The sequence below is a fragment of the Mytilus galloprovincialis genome, chromosome 13 (genome assembly GCF_965363235.1).
Source record: "Mytilus galloprovincialis chromosome 13, xbMytGall1.hap1.1, whole genome shotgun sequence".
Classification (NCBI taxonomy): Eukaryota; Metazoa; Mollusca; class Bivalvia; order Mytilida; family Mytilidae; genus Mytilus; species Mytilus galloprovincialis.
Genome location: NC_134850.1, coordinates 54793511 through 54817563, shown reverse-complemented (window position 1 = coordinate 54817563; position 24053 = coordinate 54793511). Strand labels below are relative to the sequence as shown.

General features: G+C 30.8%; 1 protein-coding gene across 1 annotated transcript; it reads left to right on the top strand.

Moving 5' to 3' along the window:
* Positions 1–1991: 1991 nt before the first annotated feature.
* On the top strand, positions 1992–23139 carry LOC143057746 (transmembrane channel-like protein 3). The gene is made up of 20 exons (XM_076231130.1): positions 1992–2120; positions 2917–3054; positions 4474–4561; positions 5195–5329; positions 5791–5857; positions 6320–6386; positions 6843–6949; positions 8674–8718; positions 9202–9338; positions 9815–9962; positions 11187–11236; positions 12013–12163; positions 16916–17025; positions 17728–17821; positions 18631–18789; positions 19244–19518; positions 20741–20896; positions 21707–21785; positions 22115–22166; positions 22751–23139. Exons 2-20 carry the CDS (start codon positions 2919–2921, stop codon positions 22834–22836), a joined length of 2142 nt encoding a protein of 713 aa, XP_076087245.1. The 5' UTR covers positions 1992–2120; positions 2917–2918; the 3' UTR covers positions 22837–23139.
* The last annotated feature ends 914 nt before the right edge of the window (positions 23140–24053 follow it).

The following is a 24053-nucleotide window of genomic DNA, read 5'->3' as shown; positions in this document are numbered from 1 at the left end:
TTCATGGTTATAACTGTTTCTCTGATACTGAAGCCAATAGGTTATGATGGCAAGATATTTGTTTTAAACTGTCTGTTGTTACATTTTTATTCTAAAAGAACGTTATTTCTACGTTTTCAATTGAGGGGAAATATAAATTTCTTAGAAAGTTGCACTTTACATTGAGCAGCTTGCATAAAATTCAAGAAGTGTAATATTAAATTTTATGAAAACTAGTTTCATTTTTGCCATTCATCTAATAGACCACTAGACTATCAGATTTGCAAGGATCAGCCATCCAATATTGCTGTAACCAGGATAATAAGTGTGACCATGGAACAAACACAAAAGTTTAATAAGATTTCAAGAGCATGAAATCCATGATGGACGATCTGAAAATTAAAAAAAACTACCAAAAGAAAAATAGCAATACACAAAACAACGTAAAAATCAGAGTAAAACGAACGCAAAAGACTTTCCGATTTGAATTTTCATTGAAGTTCTGTATTTCTTTTATTTTAATTTTGCCAGATAGAAATTGAAAGTTCACAATTGGGAAGATGACATCACATCTTTTGTCGTGAAATTATTATTTTCTCAACAAACTCAATGTCAAATTCTTGATGTCAGACAAGAAATTTGACAGACCAACCTGTATCTATTGTATCCTTTATATAGCTACTTTGATGGTATAGATATTTCCAATTCTTCAAGTTGACTACCGCGTTGTAAAATTTGCATATCCTTATTTTGATCGTCGTCTACGCTGGTGCTGAACAAATATAATAGAGTATATGTCGATTTGACCTTATTTCTATCTTTTATGATCATAAGTTAATGTTACGTTATACACTTATGAAATAGGCAAAAAAACAAATAATCAAACTTTTTAAAGGGTACAAATGAATTTTCCTGACTTGGTATCGCTTGCGGTAATATGTTGTCGATGTAGATGGCATCGTATTAAAACTATTTGTATTTAGCTTTATATTTCAGAGGATAGAAAACCAAGATGCTTCATATCTTTTGTACAGATGCCTGAAGTTTTGGTCTGCCATATGTCCGTTGTCTTTGGCCTCTTTTTGCATGGTTTTGTGACTGAATGAAAAAATAATTTGCATATTGATCCTTAATTTCAAGGTCTTTATTTCCGTCAGATAGCCTGGCTCGCCTGACCTCGATCGACATCATTTCATGAATCAGTCATCCGAGTTAACGTTAACGTGTTTAGATATAAGAATATGTTTGGGTTATTGCTGTCATCAAATACATTTGTTTTCCTTAGAATATGGAAAGTTGAAATAAATCAATAACTGTCTTTTGTTTCCGAAAATATGTGGTTTACTTGACTTAGAAAACTGATATAAATTTCAACTGTTGTCCTTAGTGAATATCCGTATTTGAAAAGTCGATAAACCAATCCTATAATTACCTCATCAAAAGCTAGTATGTGTTTACAAAAATAGAAAATGAATTACTTGTGGCAAAGTATATATATTCTTTAAAATATTAATTCGACATGTATTAATGCAAAATAAGCGTCAAATAAAAGAAATGAAATGACAGATGTGCTGTCATCAAATACATTTCCCTCCTAGAATATTGAAAATGGAAAGGAAACAATTACTGTTTTTTGTTTCCGAAAATATGTGGTTTACTAGATTCCGGAAACTGATATTCACTTCGGCCGTTGTCCTAAGTGAAAATAAAGATTCGAAAAGTCAATAAAACCATCCTTCATTGACCTCATCAAAAGATAATATGTGTTTATAAAAATAGAAAATGAATTACTTGTGGCAAAGTATATATATTCTTTAAAATATTAATATGACATGTATTAATGCAAATTACGCGTCAAATAAAAGAAATGAAATGACAGATGAACTGAAATGAACAGATAATAAAACAAACTAATAAATATTCACTACACAGTTATCTATTAAAATTTATATTATTATGATAACCTGATAAAATAATCTGATCACAAAGCTTTAATCATCTGATGTTATTAACTCTGAATTTAATGGTGTACTTCTTTGTTTACCATTTTCATACTTTAAAAAAAAATACGGACTTTGACATGAGGATTAACCTTTCAAAGTGTAATTTTTGTTATTAGCAAAAAAGAAAATCAGATGTAGGTAGGTATAATGTCTATCTATTTCTATGTGGTATTGTGTGACAGTGTTATGAAACAAGTATAAAAAGTAATCATTAAGTAGAGACAGATATATTTATACTGATTTTAATCTCTCTGTTTCTATATAAGTAATCATAATTGAATATTAGTTTTCAGAGTCAAGTAAACTGCATATCTACCAAAACAAAAGACAGTAATTTTTGTTATTTCCATTTTCCATTTTACGAAGAAAAAATGTATTGAATGACAACGAATTAAGAACCAAAACTAATGGGACTCAAGTATGTTGTCATGATTACTATAATAATAGTATCATAAACGCGTCATTCACTTGTGAATCTTGAAGAACACCATATTCTAATTACAATTACTAAACATAAGGTGAAATTAAAAACAAACTTATTGGTCAACACACTATGAAAATAAAAAGACTGGGTATGAATGCAAATGTCGAGACAAATATCCATTAGGGGCCACATGCTTGGATTTACGCAACTTTAGGACACCGAGCGCTTGTCAACAATGAGCAAAATCCATATCGTATCGTCACGGCATTATAAAACGTAAAACAGTTCAAACGAGAAAAATGCAAAACAATGAACGAAACAAATATATCATAAAGCGACTCATTACTGAAGACTTGGGAAGACTTTGAAAAGGCATACATTTACAGAATATGACGGGATACATACTATGTTTGTGAGTGGCCAATCCCCTTCACGAATGCTAGAACATATGAAATAAACTGATAAAGTCAGTCGAGATTAACAATGTTTTCGTTAATTATTAATTTCTAGCAATGTCGACAAAATCTCAGAACAATGGCTCGGATGAGATGGGCGAAGAAACACCATTGTTACTTGCTAAAGATCCTCTTCTAAGAGTAAGGACATATTCACATAGCAGTGGAACAACTTCTCATCACAGCGAGGCAGGTATGAATAAAAATATATAACATTTCACATAGTAGTAAACCCAGCAGTCAGAATAGGCTTAACACCAAAGGACCGAAAAAAGGGATAAAATGCTTAAAATTCTACAATAAGCGCACCAAAGTATACATATTGAGGACTCAAACAATTAAGAAAACTGGTATTTTCATGGATCATGATTAAGTTAAAGTACATGAAAATTAAGATAATCTGACAGATCAAAGAATTGATTAAAGCAGAAACAGAATACATGACTTCAACAGTTGGTTCATTATGACTCGTAACTTGTTATAGTGGAACACAAAATATTCCGAATTTGAAGACTTTAAATGAAAAAGGGTTGACGTCTCAAAAAATTAACAACTGACGAGTTGTACAATTAATCTTACAATATATTGAAATAAGAATAACAGTAGATAGAGGTATACGTCTAAAAAGATACATAAATTAAGCCGAACAACATCAATATAGGAACTTCGACAATTGACAAAAGTCTACAAAAAAGAGAAGAGAGATACAAAAAGAATATTTTATATCGTTAGTCGAAAACAAAAGGACAATGTCATGTATAAGGAAAACCAAAATGTTTTAAAGACAACCACATAATAAAACAACAAATGGAAAAATAAAGACACAGCAACAGTAACCCAACCAAACAATAGGGATGGAGTGGGGTTAAGGGGAGCCTCAGGTGTTCCGGAAAGTTAATTGGATCCTGCTTAACACATGTGTGTTTATAGAAATAAAGTAGTATAATTATCAAAGAGACAACTTTTCACCGAAGTTCAAATGAAGAGAATTCTTCATAAGTTAAGAAGTTGTAAATACATAAAACACAAATGATAACAAAAAAGATCTGCCATCAAATAATAAGCAATAGAACAAACATTTAGATACAACTAAATACGACCATTGACAATGCACTTGACTTGCCATACATAACAGACGTATATCATTAAAGAATTATCAAATAGACCATCCATTCTTCTCCAAAAATACTTAGAATGACCAAGTCGAACTTCATAAAGTGTTCTAAAAAAATGAAAAAAAAAGTCTCATTAATTTTGCTGTTGATTGGTATTCATGACATGTATACATACATATTGTAAAGGCTAATTGGTATTCATGACATTTATACATACATATTTTAAAGGATAATTGGTATTCATGACATTTATAATACATATTGTAAAGGCTAATTAGTATTCATGACATTTATACATACATATTGTAAAGGCTAATTAGTATTCATGACATTTATACATACATATTGTAAACATGGTAAAGGGTAATTGGTATTCATGACATTTATACATACATATTGTAAAGGCTTATTAGCAACTAAGTTTCAACGGTTTGATGCCAAAGTTATTGAAAGATAAAGTAAGATAGATGCAACGAGAATTTTTAAATATTTTCCAGCAACGTTTGATTTTCGAGCACCACCTCCCAGTCACGTGACACCAGAAGACGTATTACAACGAATGAGATATGCCTTCAGAAATGACGGGTAATGTGTATTTCAAATCAAATATAAGTATGATTGTAATTAATTGTTGTCAAAATAGAACGACAAAAAGAAATCTAAATGGAAAATTTATTCAACTTTGCTTCTTTACGCTTTTCAACAGGAACTATTACGTTTACATCACGGACAACACCATCTTAATAATGTATGAGTACTAGTAGTTCAGCATGTCTTGAATTTTTGTCTTCAATTGTAGTTTTCTTATTGGCAAACATAAAACATCTCCTTATTGCATATTATGTATGTAATGCGTTGTATTAAGCTGATTTAATATAGTCATGCTTCCTTCAAGATAGCTGTCCGAACAAAAATTCTCAAAGAAACAAAATAAAAAAATACAACATTTAGCCAAGCTGGTACCAATTCCGATTTGGAGCCAATATTCTAACTCACTTTTGCAGTGTAGCCATCGGAACCGAAACAAATGCTATTTATATGGTTTTGAACAGGTCGGTATTCTAAAAGTTTCCATAAATAGCCAAGTATATATATCCAAAAGAAAAATGTAAGAAGGAAAAAACACAAATACAAACATGTGTAATACACACACACAATCCCTGGCATTTTGAAGTTGTTCAAGTCGTTCTGTGTTTGTTATAAAATTTTGTTTTATAGTTTTGATGCGGAAAATGATTTTGAAGCTGCACAATCCATGCTTAATACATTGGAACGATCTGCATTCCGAGACACAGTACTCGATAATCTAAAAGAAACGCCTATGTCTATGAGGGAACGACTTGGTTTGCGAAGGTACTGAATATGAAAAATGTTAAACAATAAGTACATGTTTTACACATAAAAAAAAAACATTCAATTACCAATCTTGTGGTAATAATTATTAAGTTACCATAGTCGACCCCAATTATCAACAAATACATCAAATTTTAATTTTGAATACCACAAAAGACCCGTTTTATCAATTCGAATATGTTTGCTTCTAATTATGTTTTTCTTCGCAAAGTGGCATCATCTACTCTTCATGGTGAAAAAAAAATTCAAATGGAAGCCATTGTCTCACTAGAATTAAAACGAGTAATTTAATTATATTATGGAGTCGTGTTATGTTCGAACTGTGTTTCTTACCCTATTTTATCTAGGTTTTGGTATTGATTGAATTTATCCAACTAGTATATACTTGTTGAAGAGTAGCGAACGCTATAGGACAAATAAACAGTTTCATTGGTTATCAGCTACTTATTTGAACATTTTAGATTAATATACTCAAAGACTCATACTAGAAGGAGACGTGAACAAGAAATAGAAGAATCAACAACAAAGGTAAAACGTATTCAATAAACATTGAAAAAAATTAGAATATCTTATTGTCTCCATCGTTGAACACAAATAACATAAAAGACATGTTACGTTTTGAGACTAAATTCAACACCAATCTTTTTTTACATCTCGTATTCCTGTTGTGCCTTGTCCGGTTGAGAAAAGGCAGTGTTTCAGTAACACCTGGCAAATTCAACTTAGAAGCAACTATTTATATATTAACGATTGAATATTTTGTTTATTTGACATTGTCTTTCCGGTTAGAGTTTTTGAAGAGCATTCCTTCTTTTGTTTGTAAATGTTTGTCTGGTTGAGACACAATACTGCAAAGAGAGTATAAATTCAAACAAATCGAAAGCTCTATTAACCTTTCTAACTTTAAAATATGTTCGAAAATGTACAAATATAGTTCCCCTTATATGTAAAAATAATGTTAATTCGAATTTTATGAATTTTATATTGCAGAGCGTGAACCGCAATTACACATTTGTTCCATTTAATTTGTGGGAAGAAACAATCGCAAACTTATCAGGTTGGTGATTACTACTTTTTTTAAAACATTTTGTAAAAGGAAATTAATTGTACCATTGATTATTCATTTCATGACTTTCCTCATTTTTCTCTATTTCACAGAATGTTTCAAACGTTTACTCTAAAAGAATCCTTCGTCAAGTAGTCTCCATTCATTTTATGTTAAACTGTTTGGTAATACAGAACAACTCATAATTTACCAAGGACTAAACACCGTAGTTTAAAACTTTTTATATTTGTTTGATTGGCTTTTTAGTAACTTACCTTGACAGTAATGTTGCGTTATACTTTAAGTTTGCTTGTTTTAGCTTTCTTTCGCAGCACTGTTACGTTATTCGTTAAACTTGTTTGTTTTAGCTTACTTTTGTACATATGATGCGTCATACTTTATGTTTGTTTCTTTAAGCTAGTTTTGAAAGTAATTTTTCGTCATTCTGTAATTTTTTTTTTGGTTTAGCTTACTTTGGAAGTAATGTTGCGTCATACTTTAAGTTCCTGAGGATTTTGTTGTTGTTGAATATAGCAGCAGGAATACTGATGATATCTTTTATAACTGTTCCACAGGTAAAACGTAATAGAATAAGCAAATATTTGTATTATATTCATTTTTATCTTCTGAAAGCAATATGAATCAGTTGCAATTAGATGAATCAGTAGCAAAGAAAATAGATGACTTTGTTGAAGAGAATTGAAAAAAAAATCACCCAAAAGTTCCATCAAATCCTGCTTCGGCTTATGCACATTTGGATACTAAAACCAAAATGTTTTAATGATTTCTACATTTTAGGGTTATCAATCTCATATAATTTTATTGGCTGTGGTCACGCTTAACTATTGTTTTGTCTGTTTGTTGATGAACGTTTTAGCAAATAAACTTGTCAAAATATACAACAATATCAGGAAAAGCTAAATTTGAATGGTTTAACTTTCAGTCTGTTCTCAAGACTTTGTTTCAGACCCGTACAGTGAAAAAAAAGTATTTCCGTTATTAAGCCGTAAATGTTGATTTTCATTAAGGTTTGTACGAAAGTGTAAGATGAATACAGAAACATTATGTTTAAAATTCATATAATATGACCATGGAAGTGAGGTGAATCATGCAAAGTCAATATAATAATTTTATGGCAATATTTTACTTACATGCCATTGGTTGAAAATAAAATCATCATAGATACCTCGATTGAAAGTTTATATTTACGCAAGGCGCGTGTTTCGTCTACAAAAGACTCACAGTGACTTGATTAAAAAATAATGTTAAAAAGGCCAAATAAAGTACGAAGGTGAAGAGCACTGAGTACCAAAAATACCTAAATGTTGTGCCAAATACAGCTAAGGTTATCTATTCCTGAGGGAGAAAGCCTTGGTATTTCAAAACATTAAAGGTTTGTTAACAGTTAATTTATAATTATGATTATTTCATATCGGTTAAGAATAAGCTTCTCTTATTGGATAAAAAGGGACCACATGATATTCATTATTCTTCAGTAATAAATTCCAGCGATCATTAACAGAACGAAACGGACCAGAAAACCGGTCGTTAACGGATTTTTACATGATAATGACCGGTGGGGCGTGGTATACGTCTGTTAATGACCGTTGGGGCGTGGTTTCCGTGTGTTAATGACCGTTTGGGCGTGATTTCTCTGTTAGAGAGATGTCCCTTTAATAAAACATTTACCTGTTTTCAATATAATATTTAAGTTGTTGAATTGTTTACCATATGTTTTCGTAAATTATAAAATCATAGAGAACTTGATTTAGTATTCATATACTGAAGAATTGAACTAAAATGAATGGCAGTATTACTACGACTATTCTTCAATCTTTGCCATAGAAATCACATGTAGCTACTCTAGTTTGCTTTGGACATTTTGAATTTATGAGAATTTTTAAAAACATGGTTCCTCAATGAAATAAACATAATAGTTTTTGAAGAACTGGTCATTATCGTGATACATGGACTGCCCGTAGGACAGTGGTATTGACTGTGACAGCGATAATGACCTCGCCTTCGGCTCAGTCATTATCACTATCTTAGTCAATACCACTGTCCTGTGGGCAGTCCATATATCACGATAATGACCAGTTTTTCAAGAACTATTATGTAAATATATCAATGATAACTCAAGTCAACACTGTGTTGACTACGTGCTGGTGGATTAAAAGTAATCAAGGACTGAGTGTCAATGTTTTGCTTTTATTTTGAATATCACGTATATTATTTGCGTTTTCGAAACATTTGTATGCTTTGTCAATTTCAATTCTAATTAAAATATTTTCTATTTCAGGCAATTGACGGACCACAATCATTTAACTCATCTATCAGTCAGTTTGTAAGTCAGATTTTAGTTAACATTTTCGTCTTGATCTTAAACAGAAGGTTCATGTGCCTATCTAAAGTAAAAAATAATGCACAGGAGTTGAATTTTATATCTTAACCCTATGTTTTATTGTCATATTTATGCATATTGCGCGTTGATGGCAGTTGTTTAAAATTTAAATCAATAAACAATATATTGATACTTTTTGATGTTTCCGTTTGCTATTCAATATTTCATTCGTATTCGTTCTGTTATAAGAAATACTTTTGTATCATTTATCCCAAATTTTCCCGGATTGGGTTATAAGAAATATTGAATACTGTGACTTATCGATGTTCAAAATTCATTACTAGTAATCGCCTTAAAAGACAAATATGATAAATAAAATATGAACCGTCGACTGGTCAAACGTCTCCTGATATACCTGCAGCAAACACCTCCCGACGACAACTTACCTGGACGTATCCAATTATTGCCATATAATTTTCTTTGAAGGGCTGGTTATCTAAAAGCATGTTATTGTTTGGATCCTACAGCTCAGATAAAATTAACAATTCATACAATCAACCGCTAGCATATATTCTTACCTGGATGGGAGTCAGTCTTTTTTATTTGATAGTTATTGCTGTGGCGTAAGTTGTTTTAAGTAATATCTTTATTAGGAACTTCTAACCTATGTTCCAGTTTTATCAGAGAAAAAGAAAACGAATAAACGTATGTGAATTATGTCATCGAAACAAAATTGAGAGTTTACGCGAAACCTACAATTTAACACATAAATAAAAAAAAAAAAAACATAAGATAGAGAGAACGAGTTGGACTTACAAAAGCTGCACATCTAAAATACTAAGGAGTTTTTTTACCTCATGAATATATTACTAGTACTATCTGTATTTGGCAAAACCTTTTACAAGATTTCGTTTCCACAATAATCACCCACTTTATAATTTATTTGGCCTTTTGAACTTTTTTGATTCGAGTTTAATTGAGTCATTTTGAAGACTACACAAAATTTATATTCTATTATCAAAAAGAATCTGATAAATACTATCATGATATCTATGAAATAGGTTTTTGTTTATTCTTATAATTGCTGGATCTATTTCAGGATGCATGTTCGCTACCGACAAAGTAAACTTTCTGACAATGCAGACGACTATGAGTTTGCTCTTCGCACATTTAGCGCATGGGATCACACAATATATTCAAAGGAGGGAGTGAAAGATAGACGAAAAGCGTTGTGTATGGAGTTGAAGGTAAAGCAGGTTTTATATCCTTCATTGAGAGTATTTACCTATTTTCTCGATTCAAAGCTATGCCGTATTGTATTGACACAAAAACTGTACTTTGACCTTTATATCACAATGTATTACGTCATGCAGCTAATCAGACTAACTTGGGTAAAAAAATATGGTAATATGGAATTCTCCTGTCGGGAAATGATAAAATACATGCTCAGACGGTGGATTTGTAAAGATTCGCAATTTTTGATCGAGGTTATGATGCTAATTAAAAGTAGAATGGCATGCCCTCTGTGCGTACGAGGAGTATTGCAACAGCTGAAGGGATTATTCTTGGATTATTGCCAGGTAAAATACCTGATCCTATCCGACCAAATCACATGCAGAGGGTTTTCAGTTGCGCATTGTGAAGTGTATCAAAATGCATCTCCGTTTTGGGTCTTATTGTGAAGTACCGACCGTGCGAGGGCTGAAAAGCCAGTCAAGGTCGTTAAACACTTCCATTTGTTGTAATTGTGAAGATTTAGTTCAATGCTTAGTATAGAGAGAGAGTGAAAATGGACATCGTAACAACTCTTTGAAACATCCTTAGGTAGCATGTTGCCTGTTGCAAGACATTAGCTCTTTCCCGATTGGAATATTGTTTTTATCTTCACTCCGGGAGTCGCACTTTGTAAAAACTTCCGATTGGATTGATTGTCAATTGATTCTTGCTTTGAATATACATGCATTTTTGTTGCCACTTGTCGTGAAGCAAACAACAACACATCAATCAATCATCACAACAACTATGTATGTTATGAATGATAATTCCATATACATAGACTAAGCTTGAACTGCAACACATAAACCTAATCATTTCAATTAAAAAACAATATGTGAAAATTCCAACCGTGGAAAGAGCTAAAACTATATTTCGAAAGTATATGACACCTAAATACCTTAATATAACATGTATTGTATTTGAATGATAGTTTTGTAAAAATCACTGAGATTTAAATAATTCCCTTTTATGCCCTTGAAGATGACTCTTTCTGAACTGTCATCGTTGTTGTGTATTCAATGATTATATAAACAAACTCATCGTCATGTCCGAAAACACAACTGTGTAACATGTAATTAAGATTTTTGCCTGTAAACTTTTTTTATTTTTTCTAAAGTACGATTGAAAATAGATATACTAGTACATATTTTCTAATACAATCTGTATTCATAAAAAAAGTTTTTTTTCTTTTTCAGGAGAGAATAAGAGAAGAACGTAAAGCAAGAAAACCAAGATTGGAAACAAGGTAACCTGAATACAGACCATCCTATATAAAAAAAATATCAGTATGATTAGACACAGGGCAAGGGCAACAAGACAGCAACATAAAAGCAAAAATACTATAGTCTCTGAGTATAGTAACTGTATAGAAGTTTATTTGACAAAATTAAGTTGGAAACCAATAATCACTGATAAATGAGAGGCTAACTATACCAGAGAGGCTTCAAACTCACAAATCGTAAATAAACGGACAGCGAAAAACTTTTAAAAAAACTAGACAAACAATAGCACAAAAACTTACAAAGCTTAAGACTGAGCAACACAAACCCCCACAAAAACTGTGAGTGACCTCAGGCATGTCAGGTGCTTCGGAATGTTAAACAGTTTCTGCTCCATTTACGGCACCATTTGAGTTGGTTGTGTAACTACACATCCGGTTATTAGTCTTGTTCAGTAGGTCACATTCGTGAAAAGGGGACGGGATTGTAGTTACGACATTAATAATACATCCTTATTCATCTTTGAAAGGGTTATAACGTAAAGGTCAACTCATGATGGGGTATGTAAAATTTATGACGATATGATTTCAACTTCACTACATGGAACTCTTGGTTTATGATGAATGTTCATGTATTTGAGCGACATACTAATATATAATATATAGCTGAAAAATATTTCATATTTGACAAAGTAGTGATTTTTATTTACATTACGTAATGTGTACATTGATATGAAAATGTGCAAAACCATATTCAATGAAATAAATAAATAAAAGAAACATTCTCCAATTCTTTTTAAAAGACTCCTCCGATATCTTGGTCGTATCATCAGCAATACAATTGTATTGGGATTACTCGGTGGAAGTGGTTATCTTGTATATTATGTTGCTGATGAATTTGAGCTTCCAGATAGTACACCGACAGAACTGAAAAAGCTGTTTGATAAATATCAGGTGATTCTTTTTTTAGTTATATTTCTCTATAAAATAATAACTGCTGATTTAAAGGGAAACTTCGCAAAAAAATCAAAAATTGATATTATGTTCATTCTGTATAAAAATGCTCAAATTCATAGATATTAAAGTTTTATTCCGCTTGATAAGCGATCACCATCGATTTTAAATTTAGAGTATCAATTCTCCGAGATCCGCCATCTTGTCTTCTTTCCCGATGAATAAAAACGATATGTCTATAAACCACAAAGAAACAAAACTACAGTAACCGATGTAGTCGTAATTGCGTGTCGATATCTTGTCAATCGTACGGTTGTTTAATACGACTAACTAACTTGATACGGAAAATATTCTTACTTTTTTTAAATTACCATGGTCTGTTGTTTTTAAACTGTTGATATTGGAATTAGGTGAAAAGTCAAAGTTGAAATCATAAATAAGTGTTCCGTGAAAATTGTTTTCGAAAATCTAATTTGTTCATAATTCTTTAAAGTAATAAACTTTTTTCAAATATATTTTGATCTTCCCTAAATATCTGATCACCAGCATGGCTAAAGGTATTACTTCCAAAGGTATTGTGAGGGGTGTGAGGTGACACGTCCAGGTATTCAAGCGATTTCCTGTCGGGCTTGCAAGTTCATGCATCGTTTCACTTCTGCAGGTATTGATCAGTGTACACGGCTGATAACTTATAACTTATAACTTTCCATTTTGAACTATCAGATGTATAATATACAACTCTGTCTTACTTGTCATTACTAAACTCATACGCTTGTTTATAAATAACATTTCTGGTGTAAAGAATATAATTCATAATATATAAATAATACCCAAAAAATAAGATTTGATGAAATTAAAATCTATTTAAATATTTTTTCCAAGGGTGAATTTGGGAAAATGTAATATATAGTCATTGTCAATAGTGAAGGACAGATTGGAACAGACCAGAAATATTGATTTAAAAAAATGTACGCACTTGCCGACGATTCGTTTATACGACTGGATATAAAGTTACGGAACTATAGCGCAATTTAAAATATATACGTGTATACATTGAACATAAGAAAAAAACATATATTTTGAATAAATAGGGGTAAAAGTGTTGTAAATAGACTAGCCAACATATGCCAACAGTATGTAATCATCGAATGTCGATAGACTACAGTTGTATACCAAAAGAAGAAGAGAACCAATTTGATTTAAATACAGGTCGATGTATAACTTTTGCTTTGGTTCATTGAAGCTGTGGACCTAGGAAAATCACAGATTTATATTTCAATAAGATTGTTCTCAAACAAAGGAAGGAATTCGTCATCACAATTGTTATATATGCCACTGGACGAACACTAATTATCCCCAGGGGATGTGAATATTTTGCTGGGAAACTTTTGAGTATCAAAGTTTCAAATTAATTTCGGGATTTATTTTCTTTCTTGGTATTCAATAACCGAAAAAAGAATAAATTACTTGTTCGCTAAATAGGGATATTCTTGTCAGATAAAAGAATTTTTGGTTATATTTAAAAAATAGGGAAATATGACATTAAATTGGTTCTGTCTTTTTTTAAACATCGTTAAAACGATGTGTGTCTAAGGTGAACGCCACAAGAACCCTGTAATACTAGTACGAGAGTATAGCATGTAAACATTCCTTCTCAATAATATGGTTGTATTGGAAAACTTTTCATACAGATTGACAACTCATTGTCCGATATGCATGTAATATTTGCCACATGACGCCCATAGTTCTTTCTACCATCATCACCTTATTCCTTGATATTGCTGTAAACATCGATGGTTCACACCCAAACAAAATGGGAGTAATGAACCTTCAGAGCTTCTCCGTGTTATACACTTGTGAAATATATAGACGAAATTTCTGTATTGAAATGAATCTACATCTCACAAACAGGATTTTCAAATAACGATTTTGAGTAATCACCTTACAAACCAATATAAACGTATGGCAAGATATAACCATGAAGGAATTTAGTTTTTGTCAGAACTCATCACTATATCATAAACGTATACGTATATATATGCATACAGTTTCAAATATCAAGAACAAGCGTTCGATGTCGATAGTCTGTTCTCTAACTGTTCAGAGTTAGACATGTCACTTGTTCATTCTTGGAAGCCTTCATATTCCCCGTCTAACGATGGGAACTCTTTCTGATTGTGTTGACTATAAATGCTTGTATGGTAATTCTGTCGTTTATCTGTACAAGCGGTTGCATTTCCTCTCCTTTCCCAACAAACAAACGAACGAAACGCAACTAGTCTGATTTCTCTGGAGCTCATCCTCAATGGCTCTTATACGTCAGGAAACTTACATGTATACTAATAATGATTGTTTCATGAACAACGATGTATGAACGAACTATTATAAATTCGTCAATATCTGTAATGCATGACTAAAGTATAACTTTTATTACAACTACTGTATTACTTATTTGGATTAATGACGGCTATCATGTTCAACATTGCACAACTATTATCATAGAATTTTAAAAAAAATCCTCAAAAATCCTCAAAAGATATAATGCCTTAGCTTAGATAATTAGTATTCTTTTCACAAAAAGTTCGTGTAAATGATTGTCAAATGAATTTTATGTAAGAATAAAATGTTAAAAAGAAACTAAAAAAAATTATGCATGTTGTATGTTGTATTTTTTTGTCAATTAAAAACTTTAAAATTGCAATAGTTTTATTAGCATTTAAACACAGCCAGATTTGAATACAAGTTAAGAAATTCCGGTAAAGTCAATGATATCAAACAGATGTACAATGGTATATCAAATTGGGTAATATTGCATTTAGTTTTTATTAAAGATTAAAACTACTATTTTTTGCTTCATATTTGAATCTTTACGCCAATTGCCGCTAAGAAAGTAATCAAAAATTGTTTCCTTTTATTTTTATACACTTTCGGAATTACGAATCTGAATTTTATTTTCAATTAATTTACACAATTTAATTATTGTATCTTTATTCTCATCGTGTATTAAATCTTAGTGTATTAACATCATGACAGCATATATACTCTAATCCTTTCTATTTATCCTTTCCAAATAACAACATTTATACCTGTGTACGCTTGAACTCACACCTGCGGCTATTAAATAGCTACAAGGTAAACAAATTGACCTCAAGCCGAGAAATATACAGTGACCTTTACAAAATAATATACACACTCTGCTCACACATTAGTTGCATTGAAATGATTATCAAAACAATAACGGTAAATAGAACTGAAATATTTTCAGTTCAATATCAGTAAAAATGTTCAATAAATATTTTATGAAAAAAATCTCAACAATAATTAATTAAATTTATTCAAAAACATTTACTAGAGATAATTTTATAGGAGTTTAATTCAATCAATACAAAACGGTATATATATGCATATTCACTTTCGTTCATTCTTATATTGTGGTTTATAACTTCGACCATTCGTCAGCTGTGCGCTTTTAATTACGTATATTGTCGATAAGCTATAAGAGTTAAACAGATTTTATTTTTTCCCAGAATTCAATAAATCGGGCTAATACGTCACGACCCACTCGAGAATTCAACCAAAAAAGTTACAAATACTTGATTTTCTCCGTTATTAGAAGGAATATAAATTTAAAACTTTGCAAATGTGTTTTTTATGTTTAGATGAACATAATTAGATGATAAGTAAAAAATCGCGGAATTTCCCTTTAAATAAAAACAATCATCTGTGATGAATTCCTAATCATGACATGTGTTTCTGGATACTAACAATGCCACTGCAAATGATAAATTATCAAAAAAACAAACAGTTTACGAAACACAACATCCAAAACTAAAAACTAGGCAACAAGAACACTAAGGAAAACCGGGGTCATCTCATGTGATTGAGAAGTGTTAGCAGACACTTTTATGGTATGTATATACAGACCTCAGCATGAAGGCTTATGATTAAAGATTTGTAAATAAAAAAAAATATATGATACTATAACAACAAATTGGGAAAAAAACATATAATATAAACGATAGCATTGTTATATGATTCATTCATTTAATAGATTTATCATTAAGTTAAATTGTTTCATGTGCGATATACCAATAACAAATCATTAGATACTGACAGAAAGGACGGTTAAGAAGTATCCGTATCGACCGTTTTATGAGAAACAAACCAATTTGATTTCATCTCTTGTCCTGAATATCCTTTAAATGATTTCCACTAGATGAAAAAAGCAAAATGTTTCAATCTTTCTGCACAACACGATGGTCAACATTTTATATCAGTGTTAATAATGAAAGTTTTCCTCCTTGTTTTTTTTTTAGATAATTTCTTCTTTGAATGTGTTTGTAAAAGCAAGATCCGTTATAACATAATAATGAGAACGAAAATTGGGAATGTGTCAAAGGTACAACAACCCGATCAAAGAGCAGAAAACAGCTTATATTTACCTGTTCTACTGAGAAATACACATATTTTTACTTTAAAGTAAATGACAAAATTATAGATTATTAAGAACGATTTTGCGCTTATTTGAGATTGTCTTTAAGTAGACTATTTGTTCGTGGTATTGTTCTGTTGCATTGAAAGCTTTTACACACAGAACTGTATTCAAGTATTATATGTTATACAATAAACAAACTAGTGAATTAATGCTGATGACATATTTTGAACAGTGCAGCAACAGCTTGGTATTCATAGCACATGCGCTTCACACAAGAAAATACACGTCTTAATTTGTGAAATGAAATTTTATTTTAGCTGTCAGCAGTAGTTTCTTTATTGAAGCTTTTCATACCTCTTCTTTTTGAATTTCTGGTTCATCTAGAGGGATGGCCACCAAGATCAGCTTTAAAAATTACATTGTTTAGGCAAGTTCTGTTTGAGACAATTTTTTTGAATAATTTGAAGATACACCGAAACATGTCTTTCTTCACTTCAGTCATTATTATGTAGTAGAAACGTAATTTGTAGGAAATAATCTAGATAATGATATGTCATTACGAAACCACAACCAAAAAGAGACTATTAAATGGAACCATACGTTTGAGTATACAAAGACGTTATATGATATATACAAATTATATAAGCAGACACGATTATATATTTCAAAGTATCAGGGAATTCAAATAATGGATAATTTTACGTAAGCAACTTTGTAATAAGAATCGGTGTATGACTTTGAGAAAAACAACCCTAGTATAGTTTAGATTCGAATCAAATATACATTCTACTAAACAGAGTAATACTAATGAAATCAATTAAGAAAAATGAAAGAAGAAAAAATCGTCTTAGGGTGCTTTAGCGACATGGTAACTGATAATGAACCATACATATCTACATATAATGTATATGTTATCATTGCATGATATTTTCCGGTGAATAATACATTGTATTTCATTTTTGCAACGTTGTGGAAAGTGCTAACTTTTATGAACTTATTCTAAATTTCTTTTCGAATAACTATGCAATTTTATCATCCATGTGTTAACCATTATGCATATTTTGTATTATATGTTGTAACAATTGTGTTGTATGCCGTATTAAAACGACACGCATATTTAACTTTTCAGAACAACATTATTTTATTTTGCAAGTCTCGTAGTATTTGATATGTCATTACATAATGTTGCATCAGAATGCTCAAGTGCCTCATGCAGTGATAAGGTATGAATTATTCATAAAATGTTCATGAATGAATTGGTACATTAGACTATGTTGATAGAAAAGTTATTGTATATTCAATTAAGTGTTACACATTTTACGATTTGCTTTAAAATGTATATTTGGTTTTCCACCAAAACCTATGACTTCGAGCGTACCAGATGAATATTAATCCAAATATTTCTAAACGCACTACCCTTACCTTTAATTAATTACCCTTACTTAATATTTGAATAGAAAAAAATCCAAAGTGAATAGGAAGTAACGGAAGTTAAACTTTATTTTCGAAATTAAGTGTGAATAGTTGTCAAGAAACATGTTTTATTCGACTGTTACTTCCTCAATGTTCTGCGGCAACTATTTTGAAAGGGGTATCTGCACAGAAGAGCGCGAAATACAAATGCCATTTCACGATGAACGAACAATTAAAAATATCTTGCACGTTGATCTTTTTACCGAATCCATGAAACAGGTGAATAACGAACCTTTCTCATGGCTGCACGTGAAATAAAATGGCAAAACAAGTTGCATGAAAATAACATTTTACCTCCCTCTTTTAAGGACAATCATGACGAAAATTAAAACAATCAATCAAAACAAAGGTAGTTGCTACAGAGTGGGACAACCTTGAGTTAAGAGAAAAATTCGAATACCTTATGAAAAATAAGGGGATTTGAAAGATTCAAATCAAAGAGACAAAAATATCCTTAAACTCAATTATAAACTGTTGTAGAAGGTGGTAGGTTATATTCCCCTATAGACGCAGTATGATAGAACTACAAATAAATGTATTTTAATGAAATATGTTTTAGGGTATAAATACAACTGAGGTGGTGTGCTGTTGGGAGAATCGAGTTGGAGAAGAAGTTCTGAAAGTGGTGTTTATAGATCTGGGTTTATGTATAGCTGTTGGATTATTTTTTCATGTTGCGAAAGCTTTGTTTATAAAATGCAGAATATGTTGTATACAGGTTTGTTTGAATATAGTTCCTTACAGAACCATATTGATTCCCCTGTTACTTGTTTTCATTATTTAGCTCTATGCTTATCTTTACAATATTTTGACTATGTTTTTATTTGCCTTTATATATTGTTTGTATATAATTAAAAGAACAGACAAAGAAAACCAAAGGTTTAAAACTAGAAATTAACCACAGCGAAAAAATGGATACGAAAAAAACCATTAAAGATATTAAAGTTAGCAATACATAATCTATATACGCAATCTCATTAACACAATATATATAGACTGACAGTTGTCTATACTGATCTGATCCTCCATTTCTGTATACTTGATTTAGTAGGTCCATTATTTTCTATTCTGTAAAACCCCACCCACACCCTCATCAAAAGTACAAATACTATGTACTTGAATGAAATCAATAATTAATCAAGTAGTAATATTGCACTCTTTTTGAATTTCAGTTAGAACTTAGTGAGTTTGGTATAACATCTAGTGTGTTAGATTTGATATATGGACAAGGGTTGATATGGCTTGGATTATATTTTTCTCCATTGATAATAGTTATAGGAATTATTAAACTATTCGTTGTGTTCTACACACAATTATTTGTTGCCAAAATGGCTATGGTTGCTCCAAAGAAAGTATTTCGAGCATCACGATCTGGGAACTTTTATTTGTTTATACTGCTGCTCACATGGTTTTTGTGTATACTACCAACTGCTTACACTATTGCAGAGTAAGTTATTTTGATATTGCAATATTACAAATGTATATTTTACACAATAAATGAAACATGCAATTGTTAGTAATGATGCATTGAACTGTGACCTCTCACATAAAATTATAATTTGTCCTCTTTGTTTACTAGTTGATATTTACTTATTTTATAGTGTATAAGATTATACCAAAAAACAACAGCAACCGCAAACAATATGAAAGGTTGAAACTGCTAAATACGATTTTCTTTATTGTTCTTTACTTGTTACGGCAACACATAAAATCAAAGTAAGAGAAATATGTATCATAAAATACTAATTGAAATATAACTATATTTTAGTGCTTGAATCAGACAGCCTATCTTTCTTGTCATCTCCATCTTACTTTTGTTGTATTGAAATAGTTATTTCTTGAACAAGCCAAAAAGTAAGCAACTGTCCATATTAAAACATCACGAAATTAAAAATCAAGGAGGCGCGCGGGTATAAGATTTTCAGAAAAACAATAAACATTATTTTTTTCATTACACATTTTATTTATTACCTTTAGTAGTTGTTACTTTATCATATGGTACAAAAATCATTCAAAAAAATCAATTCCTGTTGCCCCCAGGTGACTTTTAAAATGTAGATATCATTGAAAAATCTCCAAATTATCTCCCTTTGGTGCAAAAATACCATTTTTTTGCATTAAAATTGAAATATCTTTTTTAACTCAACGACGACCTTTATTTTTTATCGTTGTCTTCGAATAAGCTGTACATAAACTAAATAATTGAAAAAATTTAAGCGATTTCTGTAATTAAGTTCTTTTTTGATTTCGATATTACCGCTATTTCTCCTATTAGTTTAACAGAAAAAAGGATATTAACAAAAATGTATGCTTCTTTCGAAGACAGATTGTGAGCGTAAATGAACGGTGACCCTATTTTTTTTTATTTCATTTTTCTATTAAGTATAAAATAAAGTTCATTTATAGAAAAATATAGAGAAATCCTATACTAAATTAAAAAAATGATTTAGACCCGCGAGCCCCCTTAAGTAGCTTTCGATTACAAGTACCTACAAATAACGGAATTGTCTGACATAGCTTTTTCGAAATGTTTTTTGTATGTGGTACTGGTCGTGATTCGCAAATAAGAATCATTCCACAGTTTATACAAGGAAACTTCAAGTAATATGCTTGAGAGAAGCCGATTATAGATGCTTACACGGAATGTAATTTTACTATTACTTTTACAGAGTAAGTCCCTCTGCAGATTGCGGACCCTTCAAAAAGATGTGTAAGGCATATGATGTGATATCTCATAGCATCGGAACCTGGCCAGACTGGCTCGAGGAACCTGTCCAATATATAGGAACAGCCGCAGTAATTATCCCTGTAATAATATTGCTATTGTAAGTTTATTTTATTTATATAATTGTTGCTAGCACAACTTCCTGATATTATATTTGGAATATTTGGTTATATAGAAATATCAAAACATTATTGAATAATATTCGAGTTATATGAACTGCTTGCATGTGAAAAAAATAATAATCTTATTCGGATGCCATAGATACCAATAACAATATGGACATTCCAATTTACGACTCCAAGACATTGACTTTTAGTCCTGGTACCTTTGATAACGATTTGAGGATAACCATCAAATCGATTTCAAAATCAATTAGAGAATTATGTAATATACTTGAACTTTAGTTCCAAAAATGAAATTCGAATGAGTAAAATATACTGCAGAATTCTAATATCACATAATTCATATAAAGATTTTTTTTCCTAAATTTACATTTAAAAAAATGTTGATTTATTCGATACTCTTACACTTACCCAATACATAGATAATTTACGCCGACTTTGGCAAAGCTTTTGTTTATTTTATTCTATTTTATTTTAAAGAAACAAAACTTTTTGTTTGCTTTTTCCTCCAAGCATTTGGATTACAGCGTCACTGATAAGTCCTATGTAGACGAAACACACATGTCATGTACAATATTTCATAACTGGTATGTTCGTAGTTCATCAATCACTTGGTCGATTCTACTATAGAAACAAAAACGAAAGATGGGGAGGGAAAATGATAATGTACCAAAAAGAACCAGAAATAAGACGGGGACATAAACAAAAATCAGGATCCAGAAAGCTCAAAACTTACTTGCTTTGATATATTTGGTGTTGATTTCTCATTAGTTTGTAATATTATTCAGGTTGGTAGCTCTTTACTACAGAGCGAAGTCTTCCTCGTATGCCGATCTGATTAAAGAACTTAGAAATCAACTTAAATTTGTAAGTACTCAAATAATCTGTGCTGTCTTTTTGTTTTGCTTTTGATATCCGTAATTTTGCAAACAATTTCAACCTAATCTATTCAAAAAAAAAATACGAGCAACAAATAAGTGAAAATGTGAACTTTCGGTGGTACTATTCAAAAGAAAGTATTCATGGTATTGTTATGTAAAAGCGCTTTATTATTTGCATGTTACATTACAGAACAGAAAATCACAATGACATCACAAAGCTATTTAATGACTTCATCTTTGAATAAACTAAGAAAGAAATGTGTAGAGTTAAACTATTATTCGTGAGTTTAAAATTATTATCTAACATTTTGATAGGAAAGAAAAGTTGAGAAGAGGAAAGTGTATGCTAGTGCTCTTTCAACACCTTGTAAGTTTAATAATAAACTTTACATCAGTATGTGTTTGTAAAATAAAGAAAAAATCTATGCATAGGAATAGACAGCAACGATTCTAAAACTTGTTGAGTTGGTAGTAGAGATATAAAAATATGAAGATGTGGTATGATTGCAAATGAGACAGTTGCTCACAGCTTTTAATGTGAAAATAGCATGAAAATGAGAGAAAACAGACGTAACATTTATCCAATTCTGGATGTTGAATATCGATGATTAAATTGAATAGTGTTGAAATTGTGTTCACGTTTAAAAAAAAAAAGATTGATTGCTTCAATGGATCTGCAAGTTCTCAACTTCATCACACAGCAAGCTTCATTATAAGATAAAAGTATTTTTTGCGGATTATTTTTATCGCGTAGGATTATGTTGCAGTTGATAGGCTGTTTATATTCAAAGAGATTGATTGTGTCTATGCATTTACAACTACATAAGTCCATCACACAGCATGCTCTGTTATAATGTGCAAGGTATTGTATTTTTGTGAATCATTTTACCAATATCGAGTAGAATGCTGTCTGAAGCCTTTTAATGATATTTTATCTTTTATTTTTCGTAGTTGGCACAGCAAGTAAAGCCACGGGACAAAAGTACGAATTTGACGTGGAACAGACAAACTTTCCAATAATAAAGACAAAAACATAAAATGTAAAAATAAAATATTTAATAGTGATGAATGACGGTACTCGGATAATTATACATCAGTATGATCTTAATCATTTGTCTAAAGTGCAAAATAGATCTGTGACGATTAGTGCAATGAATATTGATGTATTGTACCAATTTGCCAGTGATAGGAAAAGGACAACCTGATATATGTTTTTGTACTTTTATGAAATTCATCTTTGGGAAATTCTGTTTTCATAATCATCTAACGTGGTCGTGACTTGTTGTATTAATAAGACAAATACATTTTTATTAACAAAAATACAATTTGCAATTTAATAATTATGTACATTAGTACGCCATAACAAAAATATTCTATTTTTAGAGGGTTACTCAGTTAGCTAATTCTCTCTGCTGTCCTCATCATAGAAACGAATGAACACAAAATCGCTGAAATACGACTATATAAACATATTCATCCACAGAAGTATGACAGTCAAGAAGAATTATATAAAATTCTATACAACTGCATAAAGTCTAACAAAGGGGAAAAATTTGATAGTTAAAGGATCTGTTAAATTGTATTTGAAAGAATTGGTAATATTCCTAAGGACATTGGCATATTGTTTCACAAATATGGTCCAGAATACATAAACGTTTGAACAATTCGATTTTTGGTTAAGGGAGTACAAAGTTTCTATGAACACTTTTTCTGAAATGATATGGATCTGTCTGAAACGTATTGAAAATGTCTAGTAAGGTATGATGGGCATCAACTTTAATAAGTTTAAATTTCATAACGAATTTGTGAAATTTCATTCTCTGTTTAACTCTCTTTGAATAAAGTCGCAGAAATAGCAAAAGGCTTTGTTTTTAGTATTATTCTAGTAGCTCTCTTTTGTCATTTCAGATCCATTATTAAACCCTCACATAAGAATACAATTTGCTTGATTAGGAAATAGCCTAGATAGAATTATTGATCAGATTAAATTAAATTGGTTTGTCCAAGTGAGGGAAAGGGTAAATTTTAATGTCTTAGTTTCTTAAAATGTGTAAATGTCTAAAAATGTTCCTAAACGTTAATTATGCTTCAATTATGGGCATTATGTTTTTCTTTCTGTTTATTCGTCCGTCTAAAATGTTAAAGTTTTTGTTCGAAGTAGTATTTGATGAAATCAAAAGTCCAATTAACTTAGTACACATGTTTCTTATGATCAGATCTGTCTAACTTCTAATTTTAATGCGAAATTAGTCTT

Coding starts and splice junctions, on each gene's coding strand:
- LOC143057746 (XM_076231130.1), top strand. CDS start 2,919: ATGTCGACAAAATCTCAGAACAATGGCTCGGATGAGATGGGCGAAGAA. Junction 5,858..6,319: donor TAGAAGAATCAACAACAAAG/GTAAAACGTATT, acceptor TTTATATTGCAG/AGCGTGAACCGCAATTACAC. Junction 20,897..21,706: donor CCTGTAATAATATTGCTATT/GTAAGTTTATTT, acceptor AATATTATTCAG/GTTGGTAGCTCTTTACTACA.